Source organism: Aricia agestis, chromosome 21 (genome assembly GCF_905147365.1).
Source record: "Aricia agestis chromosome 21, ilAriAges1.1, whole genome shotgun sequence".
NCBI lineage: Eukaryota > Metazoa > Arthropoda > Insecta > Lepidoptera > Lycaenidae > Aricia > Aricia agestis.
This window is the reverse complement of record NC_056426.1, coordinates 1276052-1293579: the sequence shown is the minus strand read 5'-3', so window position 1 is coordinate 1293579 and position 17528 is coordinate 1276052. Positions and strand designations below refer to the sequence as shown.

The following is a 17528-nucleotide window of genomic DNA, read 5'->3' as shown; positions in this document are numbered from 1 at the left end:
CTCAAAAACGATAGTGACGAGTCGCAAAGGATCTGAATGCACTGGTTTCTTATAACTGCCTTAGCAAACTGTTCATATCATAATATTTTCATTGGCAACTTATCAAAAGGATCTATTGCAAATGAGTGGACATCCTTAGACACTTTTGCGAAATTTTACAAGCAGGTATTTTAGAAACTTGAAGAACAATATCTAAGAAGTAATAAAGGTAAGTAAAGTTATTAATAACATTTTGACAAAGATAAGTAAAATTAAAAATACATCCTTTTGGCTACTATCCACGTAAGAAGATTTATGATAAGCGTGTAACCTTAAATCTAGACAAGAATAACAGTAGAACAAGTTTAACTGTTATTTGACATAGTGATACAAATGTAAATTGTGATGTGACATAAATATTAAAAGAAATAAAATATAAGTATAGTGAAATGATACAACAATATAAAATAGAATGAATGGTAAAACATTGGAAGAAATACAGAAATTGAGATTGTAAAAGAAGATGGAATTAGAAATGCAAACAAACTTTAAAACAAGATCTCGTTCAGAATTTAAAAAACTATACAATCTAGTAATGCTACGGCTAATAAAAAATTAGTCACAATTTTTAACAAAGTTCAAAAGGCAACCTTTTGGACTTTGTTAAAAATTGTGTGTGTGATGTGTAACGTTCTATCTTGTGTATGAAGCATGGCTTCCTAACATTGATAATAATATTATTATACATTATTTTATTAGCACGCACGCACCAAATGCGCTTTTTAGAATTCGCTTTCGCTGTATGAAATTATGTGAATATCGCACATACGTCCGCACAGTACGCGCCGCATTTCGTGTACTAATTGCGGTGCGTTCGACGCGTACGGCGCGTGCGGTGCTTATAAAATATATGCGATCAGCTTTACGAACCACCATATATTGTATAACTACTTCTGTGTAACTGTGGATCTTTTATTAGCACTTTTTTTTTCAAGGGAAACCCGTTATAGGTGTGAGCTGTCCCAAGTTGGGGTTGTGCCTCAGTCAGAGCATGGGGTATGTGGGACTCTTCCGCGAGAAGTGCCACACTTCTATCTTATAAGCCCTTATGTGATTTGCCATCAGCCGTATACGGAGGGATGTCCTGGATCTAAGTATGTATTATAGTATATTTAATAATGGCTAATGCTACTTAGCCATTTTTGCACGTATCATTACTAAAAATGAAAGTCATTCTGGTTATATTTTTAAATTCAATACAAAGTGCACACAATCCTTTATTGCTATTTATCAAAACGACTTAGGTACATTGATAAGTATAATTTTATCTGGTTTCAAAATAGTTTCGGAAGTACAATTTTTGTTTATAGGATTATTAATTAGTATCTATTAGTAGGTAACCAGCATTAGTGACGTGCATATCACCATTTTTAGGGATCCGTATCCATCAGTAATACTACTGATTACTTCGATGTTTGTCCGTCTGTCCGTCCGTCTCCAGGCTGTATCTCAAGAACCGCTAAAGCTAGACTTGCGAATTTTTTTACAGATCGTGTATTTCTGTTGCTGCTATAACAACGAATACTTGGGCTCCCACACAAAAAACCCAAATACTTTCGCACTACGACGATATGGAACCCTTCGTGTGTAAGTCCGACTCACACTTGGCCGATTTTTTATTTTATCTAGCGTATTATGAATATCGTTTTCCTTTAAAATTGCATCTCACTGTAAACAAATACAGGAAAACAAGTTGATAAAGTTCTCGGCGATTTCTTTTTTAAAATTTAATATGAAGATTCTTTGACTTACTTTGGGTTGTGCTGTACAAGTGCGTTCCAAGTTATTTTACCTGTGACACGAATGAGGACACACCAAGGGCGAGAGAAATTGAAAATAGGTATTTGAAAATGTATTGCTGTCTCACCAATCTCAAGTCTCCCACCGCAGAGCGCGATAGAGACAACACGACAAAAGTTCTAATAAAAGAACAGAAAATCTTCGATTCGTTGTCCGCTGATTCCTTCTCCAAAACTTAACCGATTTAAGTACTTTTTTCATCAAGAATTAAAGCAAGGCTTGAGCTGTGTTTCTATGTTTTATTTTTTTTTGTATATTCTAGCCAGTTTTGTTTTCTGGGTGTTTGAACACAGAGGAAAATCTGGCCATTTTTTTGGGTTTTTGGACGTTCTTATCTTTTTTAATAATAAAATTATGAAAAAAAAGAAAACATAGGGACATGCTAATAGTGGCCATAGATATTCAGGAAAAAAATCATAACTCTACCGGCATTATCCAGGGAGGAAACAGGGGACAGCGTTTGTATGGAAAAACGCGGTGTGGACTCCTCTTAAGGATGTGATGTTTTCTGATAGGATGTGAAAAATGGTTCGCAAGCCAGATGCCTTACTCCCGACAGAATTAGAATCGAATTAGCTCGGACTCAAAGCTTTTGCTACTTCCGATATAATAGTATTATTATATTATACTAGCGCACGATCGTGCTGCGGCTCAATTTGGAACTAATTCGATCTCAACGGCTGTTCTGACTCCTGACAGCTATACTAGCGCACGATCGTGCTGCGGCTCAATTTGGAACTAATTCGATCTCAACGGCTTTTCCTACTTCTGACAGCTATACTAGCGCATGATTGTGCTGCGGCTCAATTTGAAACTAATAAGATTCTTAAATTGAAATTATCTCAAGACTGCAGCTTTCCTAAAAAATCTAGCATAGGCAATACACATACCTATGATTTTAAGATTAAGTGTGCATTAAAGTAGGTTTAGTTAGTAGGGTAGGGTAGGGTAGTAATGATATTTTTGTATGAAAACCTGACCTGAATTTGAAGTTTTTAGCACATTCGCTGCGTTATGAGGCTTAAACGCCCGATGCATGTACGCGATTTCTGTGCGGAGGCGGGAAACGGCGAACTTCCCCTGGTGCGGGGGCTGTATAATGAGTATTTTTGTATATTAAAAGGAGACAAGTATAGGTTTCAGTTTAGGACTTTAAGGGCTACTTGATAAAGCATTAAAATCATGCTAAGGTCTTTCGACCTGATAACGCACTGATTGATATTTTTTTCCATTCCTTGCGGGTAACGGGTCTAAAGACCCGTTATAGATCACAGGGTCGATCCGCCCCTTTCCGCACTGGTATAGGTAATTGAATTGTTTACTTCATATTAGTGTCGTGACGTAATTATCGGGAGTGGTACGGTAGTGCATTTACACAGTCATTTGTTTACGTTTTGAGATATTTTATTGGTCTTAAATCATTAATAATACCTCGGCCAAATAAACAATGTAGAAAAATGCTTGAATAATTGTTTCGGCAAGGAAGAAGTCGTGAAAGTGAACGTTCTCATATAGATTATTTGAAAAATGACAAAAAAAAGTCACAGCAAAATCCTTACTGGCCTGTTATTTTTCAATACTGTCCTGCTATTTTTTCAAAATAACAGGCCAGATATTTTTGTTTCTTCAATAAATGATATTAAAAATAATATGTCGATAACTTATTTCCCATCACTAAAACTCCCTTAAATAAACCTACAATTCAGTGCGGTATCGGGTTACAAGACCTTATATATATTTTTGCATGTATCTCTCAAGTATATAGTAGGAATCCATGGCGAAGCCAGCACCATGGACTCTAACTCTTCTACGATCGATATTGATTGGTGGATTTCCAAATTTTTAAGTTTTCGCATAGTTACAGTCATTTACATCGGTCGATACCTTACTGGGTCAATAAGCCCTATACCGCAGCGGCGGAGAGTCTATGTATAAGGCGAATCGGCCTGATAACGCACCATATAAAAAACCGTCTCTTTTAGTCCTGCAGCGAAGGTGTTAAAGAAAATGTAGAAGCTCAGATGATCTATTTCTTATATTATACCTTAGCTCCTATTATATCGTCTCGTGATAACAACATTTTGATCAAATACACAAAGTTGCCTGATATAAACTAGATTTACTATCATAGCTTAGATAATATAGAGTAGGATAGATTTTTGTCCATTCTATAATTGCTGTAGACAAACAAATCAAAGTTCAATCAAAATCAAATCAAAAAACTTTTTAAAAAAATTATATGAAAAAATTCTTGTGATTTAATCAAGTTTCTAAAATCTTCGCAGGTTCACAACATTGTGTAAGGCATTATGTTGATAAACGTTATCTAGGATAATTACAGACATAATATAATTAATATTGAATATATTTTGGGTTCCTTTTACTTGCAGAAGAAGCAGATGTTGAAACACTCAGTTGAGCCTGATTGTGCAATATCAGTGGTTGTCGGCCATGGCTACGCAAATTTGAATATCGAATCCCAATTTGAAATTATGTTTTTTTTTAATTTTTGAATTTTTGACAGACTGTATATTTTGTTTTCTCTTTAAATTTAGTGAAAATGAAGTTTTTAGTGCCTAGTGCAGATACGATAAGACAGTATGGTTTTGTTATTATAGGTGATTATATTTTTTTATTTCTATATTTAGAAATGGGTAAAGTAAGTATTTCTAGGGCATAATTATTTTTCTTTACCAGAAAAAATACTTTTAAAGTATTGCTTGATCCATATTACAAAAGGTTTTATTGACAAACAATCAACATTTTCCTACATTTTTAAATGATTTACTCAAGATATTAAAGTTATAAGCTTAAAACCTATTATTCAAGCATTACTATTGCCAATAACATGAAATAAATCAAATAATAATAATTAGTCTTAATTAAGTAAGCTTGTTTTGTTTATTTTTGTAATCAAAATTGGGTAAACATGTACAAAGAGGTACATAGTCGAAACTTTGGGGAGCGGCAAATACTAAAAAAATAATAAAAAATTATGAAAGTTAAACTTAAAGTTAATTACATTACAATTAAGATTTCACTATGACACGTCTGAGCAGAGTTGTATGCGCTGAACTAATGCCCTGAAGACATACTATTATAACTTATTCTAACGATCATATTTAATGGATCTATGACTATGCTGCTATCATAAATATTATCTAAGTAGTTAAGACATTTGAAATTACTAAAAGACTATAAATTTTTCTTGTAAGTTTTTTGCAACAAATCGTGCCAAACAATCTATTTTTTAAACACTTTAATAGCACACAATACACACTTCCACCATCTATAATATCTAAAATATTATCACATTTTATCAAACATGGTGGCCGTTAACTTATTTATGTACTATCAGTGAAGTTGATCCCTAGGCGGATACATACGAATTAGCCCGGCCGCACATTGTCCGAAATTTCTGATCAGAAACAGTTGAATGTCCGCGCTGTCTCTTACATTTTGTACTGAGCCGAGTGAGCTCGAACTCGCCGGAAGGTTTTTTTTTTTTTTTTTTTTTTTTATTGAAATAAGGGGGCAAACGAGCAAACGGGTCACCTGATGGAAAGTAACTTCCGTCGCCCATGGACACTCGCAGCATCAGAAGAGCTGCAGGTGCGTTGCCGGCCTTTTAAGGGGTAATAGGGGAGGGTAGGGAAGGGAATAGAGGAGGGTACGGAAGGGAATAGGGGAGGGTACGGAAGGAAATAGGGGAGGGTAGGGAAAGGAAAAGGGTAGGGGATTGGGCCTCCGGTAAACTCACTCACTCGGCGAAACACAGCGGAAGCGCTGTTTCACGCCGGTTTTCTGTGAGGACGTGGTATTTCTCCGGTCGAGCCGGCCCATTCGTGCCGAAGCATGGCTCTCCCACGTCGTAAATTTCGGATAGTGTGCGGGGTGGCGCGGGCGGTCCGACGAAATTCAACTGTTTCTGATCAGAATTCGGACAATGTGCGGCCGGGCTAAAACTCTTTTATATTTTATAGTTGAAGTCTGTAGACAAAAAGTTGACAAATTGAAAAAGGATTATAGTTTTTTTTATTGAATCTTAGATACTAAGACAATGCTTACACGGCAAGTCTGAGATCAACTTTGAATCAACTGAGTTCCAGAGACAAGAATTGGAAAAATATGACAAAGTCAATATTTTTTTACAAAATATAGGTACCTAGTAGTTCTAATGTCGTTGAAACTAAGGTCGAATTTCGACCATTGGGCAATCTCTAGTAGTTAGGAACTAGCGCAGTCACTATACAGCATATTCCTCTTATAATGTAGGGAGTTACTGCCATATAACTTTTAAACACCTTAACAGCAAAGAGAGCAAAAACATTTTTCACAAAGATGAAGCTGCTAAAAATCCGTATCTATAGAAATGAAAAGAATCATAATTTTTTTAAATCTTGTAAAAACTCGATGTACCTGACCCGCACTGCACCTTTAAGTGCACTCATGATAGCAACATTGACATTATCTACAGTATGTAGGTAAAAATCAATAATAACTTAAATTTAATCTTTGGCTAGATGAGTCATCTGACTTATCTAGCTTGTACGTGTAAGACTATCTAGTCTTACACGTTCCGTAGACTTTTTATGATCAAAATGCCCAAGTCCAAATTGCGTCACTATAATAATCTGGACAATTATACTGAACATAGTAAAGTGGTTTTACACTTTTATATTGTCCCATCATGGCTTTGGCTTTGCCCAGTGCATGACTTTGGCTCAAAGTCTTGCACTGTTCTGCACTGCAATCATATTCGCTCTTGAAATCAAACTATCTTCATACTAAATTTTCATCAAAATCCGTTCAGCGGTCAGCCGTTTAAGCGTGAATAGGCAACAGATAGACATACTTTCACATTAATAATATTAATAGGGCTGCATACGTTTCAACATAATTAGCTGCGTATGTACATCTATATAAATATAAAACTCAAAGGTGACTGACTGATTGACATAGTGATCTATCAACGCACAGGCCACAGCCCAAACAACTGGACGGATCGGGCTGAAATTTGGCATGCAGGTAGGTTTTATGACGTAGACATCCGCTAAGAAAGGATTTTGATAAATTCCAACCCCAAGGGGTTAAAGTAGGGGATGATGGTTTGTATATAATAATACTTCTTAACGCGAGCGAAGCCGCGGGCAAAAGCTCGTACAAATATAATAATAAAATCATTCTGAGAACACATGATTTAGATTGTTTCTATTAAGATTATATCTAAGATTTTGTCGGGAAAGTTATCAACAATAGTACAGTGGAAGATTATACGAAACGACTGATAAGAGCAAGCATCAGCCAGCAACTGCGGGGAAAATAAAACAAAATTGAAATGATAAACTAGAGATTAGAGTAGGTATCACTGCAAATTAAGATTTGGTTTAAGCTTTTGATAACGAAAAGCATGCGTAAGTAAATAAAATTAATTTAGTATCAGTTTTTGCTAGAACATAATATTATTATTTCCATCTGTTATTAGTCAAATTATAATGTGTAAAAGGTAACAATAAAACATTTTTGCATTACAATTTTGTCGTGTCTATTTAGTTAGAAAAGGCTATTTGCTAGGTCTATTTTTTTATTAGTAACATAACGTTTAACAATATTTCCTACGTACCGTTTTGATCGCAGTTTTTATGATCAGATTCATTATTTAACATTAGTAATAATTGAAATTTTGTTGTAGACTTGACGAATTAAGTACTTCAAGGTTTTTAACCTTCGCAGCTTTGGCTAATGCCCTCCGAAATTTAGGCGCATTTTGTGAGGCAATATGACCCTTATATTTTTACTTTTTTGGACCAGTTCTTGAAGTCAATAAACTAGTTACGTAAAAATTATAGTTTGTTTATTTGCGGATAAGCAATTTCTTCCTAATATTGGTGAGAAATTCATTAAAGTCAAACTCAAATTAGTAGTTAGACTCGAATTATACGCGACCGCCCGAGCCGCGGTTTAGCGGCTACACCGCGAGATAATTACTAGCAATTGTATGCAATGCAAATGCCAGAGCGAGCGCAGCGCGGCGCTATTTAAATAAATCGTATTACATTTGCTTGTGATCTCGTGGAGACATTTTCTGATATCCTTATTAATCTTCTGTAGAAGATGATTAATGTTATAATAATAGTAATCGATCAATAAAAACCTCTGTTTCGTTGATTGACCATTTGACTATGACGCACACAAAAACCGTTGCCATATTATTATTGTTTGCTGCTATAAAAACAAGCGGTATACTAGGAAAACACATCTACAAATAACAAAAGTTCTTATTTTTAGTACTTTCCAAATTGACACATTCAGTAGCTTACAAATTACCTCATAGGAAAAACATATTGATTGTGATAAATGATCCTTCGCTTCATTAAGACAAGCTTTACTTTTTTAATAGGCTGCCAATATTTTTGGATACTTATGCTGACACTAGCATCAATAATTATTATCGGTTGTGTTAATATCATCATCTTTATCAATACTATCATCAATAATATCATTAGTACCATCAATATCGTCAGCAATATTCTCTTTTTCAGTGAATCTAAGCGTGTTCACCACTGGTATGAACCTGGGTTGGCCTTCACCAGTGCTAGTGAAGCTAAGAGATCCTGACCAAACTCCACTGCCCAGACCCATTACTGAAAACGAAGGGTCGTGGTTGGTGTCCGTGGGTTTCTTATGTGGAGCAGTAAGTAAGTGCATCTACAGTTTTTGCCCTAACTTCTAATTATTACTGTTTGTCATCAGTGCAAATGCGTAGTTTACTTTGATTACGAGTATATAAAATTAATAAAAGGTCTTGTGCTAGCTTGAGTTGCTTGCCAGCTTGTAGGAACAAGATGATAGAACTATGTTTAAAAGTAGAAACTTTGCAAATACCGTTTCTAGTACTTTGATGATTTTCTTTTCATATCATAAAATTGGTTCTTATTGCATCCTTTTCATTTCAGCCAATTTAGGTGTAGGCTGGCTTTTAGATACTATAGGACGGAAATATAGTATTCTTCTAACTACTCTGCTCAAGTTTTTAACAGCTCTCCTCTTCATCTTTTCAACACAAGTATGGATGTTGATATTTGGCAGAGCGATTGTGATGTCGCTAGAAACCCTGCTTTTTAGTGCCGTACCTGTCTACTCGTCGGAGATAGCTAATGTGAGTTCATTGCTATTTTAAATAGTCAGGCACACTTAAATTTTAAAAATTAAAGTGCTAGAAGATATTCATGCATGCGTGCATTCTGAAAGCATTTTCTTAAAATCTATTCAGAAATAAAACAATATTTATTTATTTTATATGCATGTAATTGTTGTACAGATTCGTATGTTTGTTTTGAATACTTCGTAACTACTGGACAGTCATTTTTAAATATTAATCCATAATATGTAGACGATGAGGATATCCCACATTCCCACAACCTAAACATTTTGTGGTACACTTTACGGAAAAACTATCACGAATATTGATTTGTGCTTTAACATAGTAATTTTTATTTATATGCAAAGATGTATTATCATCAGTCAGTCAAGGTTTTTGTATATTATGTAGATGTCAAGTCAAGGCGTGACGACGCGAGCCCTCACAAAGCTCGGCTTTTAGCTAGTTATTTAAATGTATGGTTTTCATCAAAACCATCAGCACCATTTATTACATTATTGCTATTATAAAAATCATAGGCACTTCATAATAAATATTTCCCGTCATTGTCCTTCCAGAAAGATCAACGTGGTGCTTTGGGAACTCTCCTACAGATCTCCGTGTCGCTCGGCACCGTGGTCTCCCTGTCGGTCGGTCCGTACACTTCGTATGTGACCTTCAACATTGTGGTAGCTTGTGCGATAGCTATCACCATGATACCGCTACTGTTTCTACCTGACAGCCCTTATTACCTTCACTCTAAAGGTGAGTATTGTTTTTACTACTACTTCACTACCAACCACGCCTCCGTGGTCTAGTGGTATAGAGCGTGGCTCTTGACGCGGAGGTCGTGGGTTCGATTCCCGCGTTTTAAACATGTTATTTCCAAGTTTGGTTAGGACAATGCAGGCTGATCACCTGATTGTCTGACAAATTTTATAGTGCCCAAGTATGTACTGCGCACATACTTGGGCACTTTAAAATTACTCCTGCGTAGCTGGCCTGGTTTCAGTGAAACCGGCCACCGTCACCGAAACCGGTGTGGGAGCTATTATTATTATTACTACCAACCAAAAGAGCACCCAATGGTGTATTAGATTCTTTGCTACCGTCAGACCCTTTTAACAAGTTTTCGATATGGTTCACTCTAAGGCTCTTTTCATTGTTTTCTTTTTCTTTTAGATTTATTTGATATTTTAACTTTTGGGCGTAGGACATGATTACTGATAATGTTAATAAAAAATATATATTACATATTATAACAGGTTAAATACCAGTATAGTGCCTTCAACCGTATAAAAGCAACATGTACAAATAACAATGATCTTAATAATATTCTAGGGCGCATAGAAGAGTCGAGGGCAGTCCTAACACTAATCAGAGGATCAGAAACCCTGGTAGAAGAAGAAATAGACGGATACGAGAAAGCCAAAGAGAGCAAAGTTGATGTCAGTAAAATGGCACTGATAAGGAATAGAATGTTCAGGAAATCTCTAATCCTGGGTCTGATGTTGGGCATTGGGACCTCCCTGCTCGGATTTACCGCTGTCACTTTCTATCTGCAAACGATTCTTGAGACGACAGGAGTGAGTCTTCAACCGGAGATATCGTCGGTTATATCTGGTGTGATCCAGTTGGTCGGTAGTGCTTGCTCTACGCCGATAACGAGAAATTTTGCCAGAAAGTCAATTTTGAAAATCTCGCTGACAGGATACGCCATTGGAATGGTAGGCATTTTCAATGATCCGAACTATATTAGCAAAAGTCAGTCAGTAGTAGTTATGTAATATAAATACACTAATCCGTACGAGTATATAACTATGATTGGCTAGTTCAATGTTATTCAAGAAGTATTTCTGTTTGAATATTGTATATTTCAGGCATGTTCTCTACTAGAGCCTAAAGGGCTTGTTGCCTTTAAACCAAAAAGGTCTAAGTGAAAATTTACTTTCGCCCACATGCAAAGACTTTTGAATAATATTGACATGGCGGCATGAAATAGCTCTCTCAATTAATTATGACTACGCGTCAAAAGATGTACAGCTGTATTTATCTGTATTTATCTAATTTCAGATCTGTCTGGGAGTTTTCTTCAGAGTGACAGAGCCAGAAGATTTCGTCATCGAAGGATTTTTGAATTATCTTCCAATTATCTCTTTGGTTACTGTCATCTTCTGCTTTAACGTGGGTAAGTAAAATTTATTAACAATAACTTTAGAAACAGAAAAATCTTAACTCAAATGGTCTGGTCAAACGTTGGTTCACGTTGGATGGTGGCGACTTCAGGACAAACAATGCAACTCTCAACACTCGAAGAGATCTCTGGTGTTGCAACAGTTCATGGACGACATTTTTTCATCCATCCCATCCCTAGTTTGACGTCACAAATTTGTAATTTTCTGCTATTTTTATTAAACTTAAAATGTGATGTCACAGAATTTAGGAGTTCGGACCCCTCCCTCTTTCTTGTCACACTTCGTTAACCCCCTCCCTCCCCACTTAGTTGTGACATACTTTATAAGTTATTATAAAGTATGTTACAACTAATACCCTTATTCATTTCATTAATTTTTCAGGAATCGGTTCCCTCTACTTCCTGATTGTGGCGGAACTTTTCGATGACATCGGCCGTGCGTTCGGCTTCTCCATCTTCCTGGCAACCACCACCTTCTTGACCTTCTTTGTCACCAGATACTTCTCACCGGTGACCAATATCCTCGGACCAGCTGTCACATACTGGATCTTCAGCGGTTTCACCGTGATGCTGATCATTTTCATCACGTTATTCCTCCCGGAGACCAAAGGGAAGACCTTTAGTGAGATCCAGCAATCTTTGGGCAACAGCACGAAAAATGACAACGTAGAGAAAGGCTTGAGGAAGTAAAAAGATACGAGGAAAATTTTGTTTTAATTCTAATAAAACCTTCCTAACTGGCTTAGGAGGATAATATACAGGGTGTAACAAAAATAAGTGATAATACTTTAGGGTGTGTACGTGTTCCTTGTAGAGATTTCACTGTGAAAGTAGCAGCGCTGAAAGACGAAAAAAATTTTTCACTTTTTTATGGGCAAGGGCCCGAGCGTCACGAGTTTCCCCATACAAAAGAGAAAATAAAAGTTGGTCTTTCAGGGCTGCCATTTTCACAGTGAACTCTCTACAAGGAACACGTACACATCCTAAAGTATTATCACTTGTTTTTGTTACACCCTGTATATCATACTCGTGTTACATTATGATAATAATAATTCTTATATGATTTTATTATGTAACAATAAAACAAGATTAAATGGAACTAATGGTGAAATATTGGAAGAACTATAGAAATTGAGATTGTTAAACAAGATGGAATTAGAAATAAAATTCCTTTGAAACAAGATCTCACTCAGAAGTTAAAAAACGATAGTGACAAAGCAGAATCTAGTAATGCTATGGCAAAAAAAATTGCCACTTCGACAAAGTTCCAAAGGTTGATGTAACGTTCTCTCATCTTGTGTATGCAGCGATTTTCCTAACGTCGATATTACACACGGTGCTATGTGTGATGGTGATCGGATAACCCCCCACCAGTGGCGAACCCCGCTAAGGGGCTCACTTCAGCTGCCTCCCCCCTGGTAGATAAAATAAACGTCAATTTTCCTGGCAAGTTGGAATTAAAAACGTGTTATCTACTCTGCGCAAAATGAAGTGTTGGAAACAATACGTATAAGGAGGGATGTCCTGGATCTTATTTACTTGGCCATTTTTGTGCATATTTCTTAATTAAAAACGAAATTCACTCTTGTTAATGGTTATCTACTGAAATTCAGTACAAAGTGCGCAAAATCCTTTATTGCTAATATCAAATCGGCTTTCATTGATAAGTATAATTTTATCTGGTGTCAAATGTAGTAAATACTTAATAGTTTTGGAAGTAGAATTTTATTTACTTACAGGATTATTCAATATTAGTAAACATCCGAAAATATCCTTATCATCAGATGTTCATAACACACATTTTCTATTTTATCAAGTGTAGTATTAACATCTTTTTCCTTTAAAACTGTATCTTACTGTAAATAATTACAGTAAAAGTCATTTAATAACTATTATTAAATGACTGTAATTATCGGCAATTTCTTTTCAAAAATTGAACTTACTCGTGGTCATAATGTACTAGTGCGTTCAAAGTTATTTTAAGCCTAGCCCTATCAGATGTTCTTTTGTAATTTTATTTTGTATGAAAACCTAACCTGAATTTGACATTTTAAATAAGATGAAGAATCACAATCTACATGATTTATTCCACAGTATAGCAATATGACATATCCGTATATTCTATCTTATTGTACACCTTAGATCCTGTTATATCGTCTCGTGATAACAACTTTTTATCAAATAGACAAAGTTGCCTGATATAATATTTAAAGCTAAATTTACCTAGTGTTGTAGCTATGATTATACAAGATAAATATAGATAATCCTTATCTAAATCTAAATAGATTTTTGCCTCTATTGCTGTAGACATGCAGATAGGTAAACATACGTACTATGCTACAAAATTTAAAAATATATAAAAAAAAATCTTAAAAAAATAAATAGTGTATGAAAAAAACTTGTGACTTAATCAAGTTGTTGCAATCTTCACAGGTTCACAATATTATGTAAGGCAAATGTTGATAAACGTACAACAGGACAGTGACAAAAATATAAATATTGAATATTTGGGTTCCTTTTACTTGCAGAAAGTATGCAAAAATATAATATCAGAAGCTGATGAAGAAACATTCAGTTGAGTCTGATTGTAAAATGTCACTGGTTGTCGGTCAGGGCTACGCGAATTTGAAAATCGAATTCCAATTTTAAAAATTGTTTTATTTTTACGTTTTTGACAAAAACTGTTTTTTATTTATTATTTTTTTTATTTAGTGAAAATGAAGTTTTTAGTGCCTAGTGCAGATACGATAAGACAGTATGGTTTTGTTATTATAGGTGATTATATTTTGTTATTTTTTACTACATTAGAAATTGGAAAAGTAAGTATATTTGGGCTTAGTTTTTCTGTACCTACTATTAAATTGACTTTTAAAGTATTGCTTGATCCATATTACAAGAGGTTTTATTGACATTTACATCTTTAACGTTTTCCTCCATTTCTAATAGATTTACTTTAGATATTAATGTTATTCAATATCCTATCATACAAGCATTATTACCAATAAAATGAGATAAATTAAATACTAATTAGTAATTAGTCTTAACTCTTAAGGCTTGTTTTTTTTTTTGTAATCAAAATTGTGTAAACATGTACAAAGAGGTACTTACCTACTAAAGTTATTTTAAGAAAATGTCCTGCCCTTCTATTATAATTATATCAAAGCTCATTTAAGAGTTAAGACATATTTGATTTTCAAATGAATATAATAATATATTAAGAGTACTAGATGACGCCCGCAACTCCTTTGCGCCGAAATTCATTTATAGCGCGAACACCGCACAATTGACAACATTTCAAAATTTTAACATGGCTATTTTATTATTTTATATGAAAGTAGACTTAAAATAAGGCGACACATGTTTCTTGCTTTTTCAAAATTATGTTTTTATGATACCTAAAAAATAGATTTTAATCCTTCGTATTCTAAAGAGACGTAAGCGCCAAGTAACGTCATACTTACGTCTGAACGGTTAATTCCATTACACTTTAACAAAAGAAAAAATCTGTCAATGTAAGTTTGTTACGTTTATTATCACATCTGTCAATGTCATCGTCAACCTGGAGGATAGGTAACCAATGAGGCAAAATGAGGTAATGCTATTTTTTATAAATGTCATTGTTGACAGGTGGTTTTTTTTATGCTTCATGTTGTCTTTTTAAGACTATTTTACACCCGGCAAACAAACTGTACGATATTATTCCGTAAGTATGACGTCACAGCGTATTTTTCAGTTTTTCTCAGTAAATAAGCAATATAAAAAAATTGAATATTTTTTTGATATCAGGAGAAGAATAAAGAAACGGTATTTTTTATTTTAAGGCTTAAAATTTTTGAAATGTTGTCATGGAACAATAATCCATTCAAAATTTCACAAAATCGATTAAGAGGTAACCGACAGTAAGACATACAAACACATCGCATTTAAAATATTAGTACGGATAAAAAAGTTGTATAATGGAATGGTCAAAAGGTTAAATCAAACAACACAAAGTGTAAATAAAAGTAGACCTAGACGAAATCCAAAAGGAAAAGGGAGTAATCGATAGATCAACACAAGAGACAAATTCTTTGCGCTTGGGATTCGAATGCACAGGCCAAATCTTTATAGTTAGAAACTAGCGTACACAGCCTATGAATAATAAATAGTATTTATATATTCGTAGTACACAGTATAATAATTATTCCTTTTGGCTTTTATGATGTAGGGGGTAACTGCGATATAACTTTCAAACACCTTAACAGCAAAGAGATCAAAGACAGTTTTCACAAAAATGAAGCTGCTAAAAATCCTTATGTATAGAAGTGAAAATTAATCTTTAATTTTTTAAATCTCGTAAAAACTCGAGGTACGGCTGAACCGCATTACACTTTTAAGTGCACTCACGATAGTAACATTGACATTATCTACAGTACAGAGGTAAAAACCAATAATAACTTAAATCTAATCTTTGGCTAGATAGAAAGTCAGATAGACACATTCCGTAGGCTTTTTAGGACAAAGTAGATCAAAACGCCCAAGTCCCAATTGCGTCACTATAATAGTCTGGACCTCAGAACAGGAAAATAAGATCTGGACAATACTGAACTTAGTAAAGAGGTTTTACACTTTTATATTGTCCCATGGCTGGGTAAAGGCCTCCCCAAAGTCTTGCACTACTCTGCACTGCAATCATTTATTATTCGCTCTTGAAATCAAACTATCTTCATACCAAATTTCATCAAAATCCGTTCAGCCGTTTAAGCGTGAATAGGGAACAGACAGACACATTTTCACATTAATAATAATAATAGGGCTACGCACATTTCAACATAATTTGCTGCGTAATATGTACATACAAAATATATAATAATAAAATCATTCTGAGAACACGTCATGATTTAGATTGTCCCTATCAAGATTATATCTAAGATTTTGTCGGCAAAGTTATCAACAATAGTACAGTGGAGGATTATACTAAACGACTGATAGGAGCAAGCATCAGCCAGCAACTGCGGGGAAAATAATACAAAATTGTAAATGATAAACTAGAGATTAAGGGGGCGACTAACCCAAAAATTTCGATTTTATAATTCATTTTTATACTTGAAAATAAGCCCCGAATTGTTTCATTTTCTAAAATTAGATTTTCAAAAATTTGATCTGAGCAAAAACACGATATCTTGAAATTTTGTCGATAGAAAAAAATCACAAAGATGCATCTAATTTTCACGAATTTTTCATTTATTGCCATAAACGTGCATTAAACGTTAATATTTTAACACATTGTATAAAATTCTATCATTGAGAAACCGACCTAGCCGATTTTTAAAATGTTGTACCTATATATTTATCGAGTTATTGAGAAAAAACGAATTTGGCGATAAATCTGCGTCGTCCTTTTTCACCTGGCATATAAAAGACGGGCGTGAGTATGAAGAGAGTCCTCTTAAGAGTAAATCACTGCAAATTAAGATTTGGTTTAAGCTTTTGATAACGAAAAGCACGCGTAAGTAAATAAAATTAATTAAGTATCAGTTTTTCCTAGAACATAATATGATTTCCATCTGTTATTAGTTAAATTATAATGTGTAAAAGGTAACAATAAAAAATTTTGAAGCTATGCAGAAATGCTTTATACAATTTTGTCGTGTCTATTTAGTTAGAAAAGGTTATTTGATAAGTCCATTTTTTATCAGTAACATAACGTTTAACAATATTTCCCACGTACCGTTTTGATCGCAGTGTTTCTAATTAATGATTCATTAAATATATTTAGTAATGATTGTTGTAAAATGGACGAATTAAGTACTTCAAGGTTTTTAACCTTCGCAGCTTTGGCTAATGCCCTACGAAATTTAGGCGCATTTTGTGACGCATATTGCCTTTTATTTTTACTTTTTTAGAACGGTTCTTGAAGTCAAAAAACTGGTTACGTAAAAATTATGTTTTGTTTATTTGCGGATTTTTACAACATTGGTGAGGAACTAATTAAATTCAAACTCAAAGTCGTAGTTACACTCGATTTATATGCGACCGCCTGAACGCGCAATTTAGCGGCTACACCGCGAGATAATTAGCTGTTGTATGCAAATGACAGCGCAAGTGCAGCGCACCGCTATTTAAATAAATCGTAACACATTTGCTTGTGATCTCGCGGACACACTATTTCTGATATCCTTATTAATCTCCTGTAGAAGATGATTAATCTTAAATCTTTAAACGAGCAATTCTTGTATATATGTATATATATAATTGGAATCTCGGAATCGGCTCTAACGATTTTCATGAAATTTAGTATATAGGGGGTTTGGGGGGCGATAAATCATTTTTAGAAAATGTCATTTTATTCGTGTTTTATCGAATACCGAGCAA

The 17528-nt window shown here is 34.5% G+C and overlaps 1 protein-coding gene across 1 annotated transcript; it reads left to right on the top strand.

Annotated features, from left to right (window-relative positions):
* The first annotated feature begins 4399 nt into the window (after nucleotides 1-4399).
* Nucleotides 4400-11872, top strand: LOC121737745 (facilitated trehalose transporter Tret1-like). Its single transcript, XM_042129429.1, has 7 exons — nucleotides 4400-4457; nucleotides 8382-8537; nucleotides 8796-8998; nucleotides 9559-9745; nucleotides 10322-10707; nucleotides 11054-11168; nucleotides 11557-11872. Exons 1-7 carry the CDS (start codon nucleotides 4400-4402, stop codon nucleotides 11862-11864), a joined length of 1413 nt encoding a protein of 470 aa, XP_041985363.1. The 3' UTR covers nucleotides 11865-11872.
* The last annotated feature ends 5656 nt before the right edge of the window (nucleotides 11873-17528 follow it).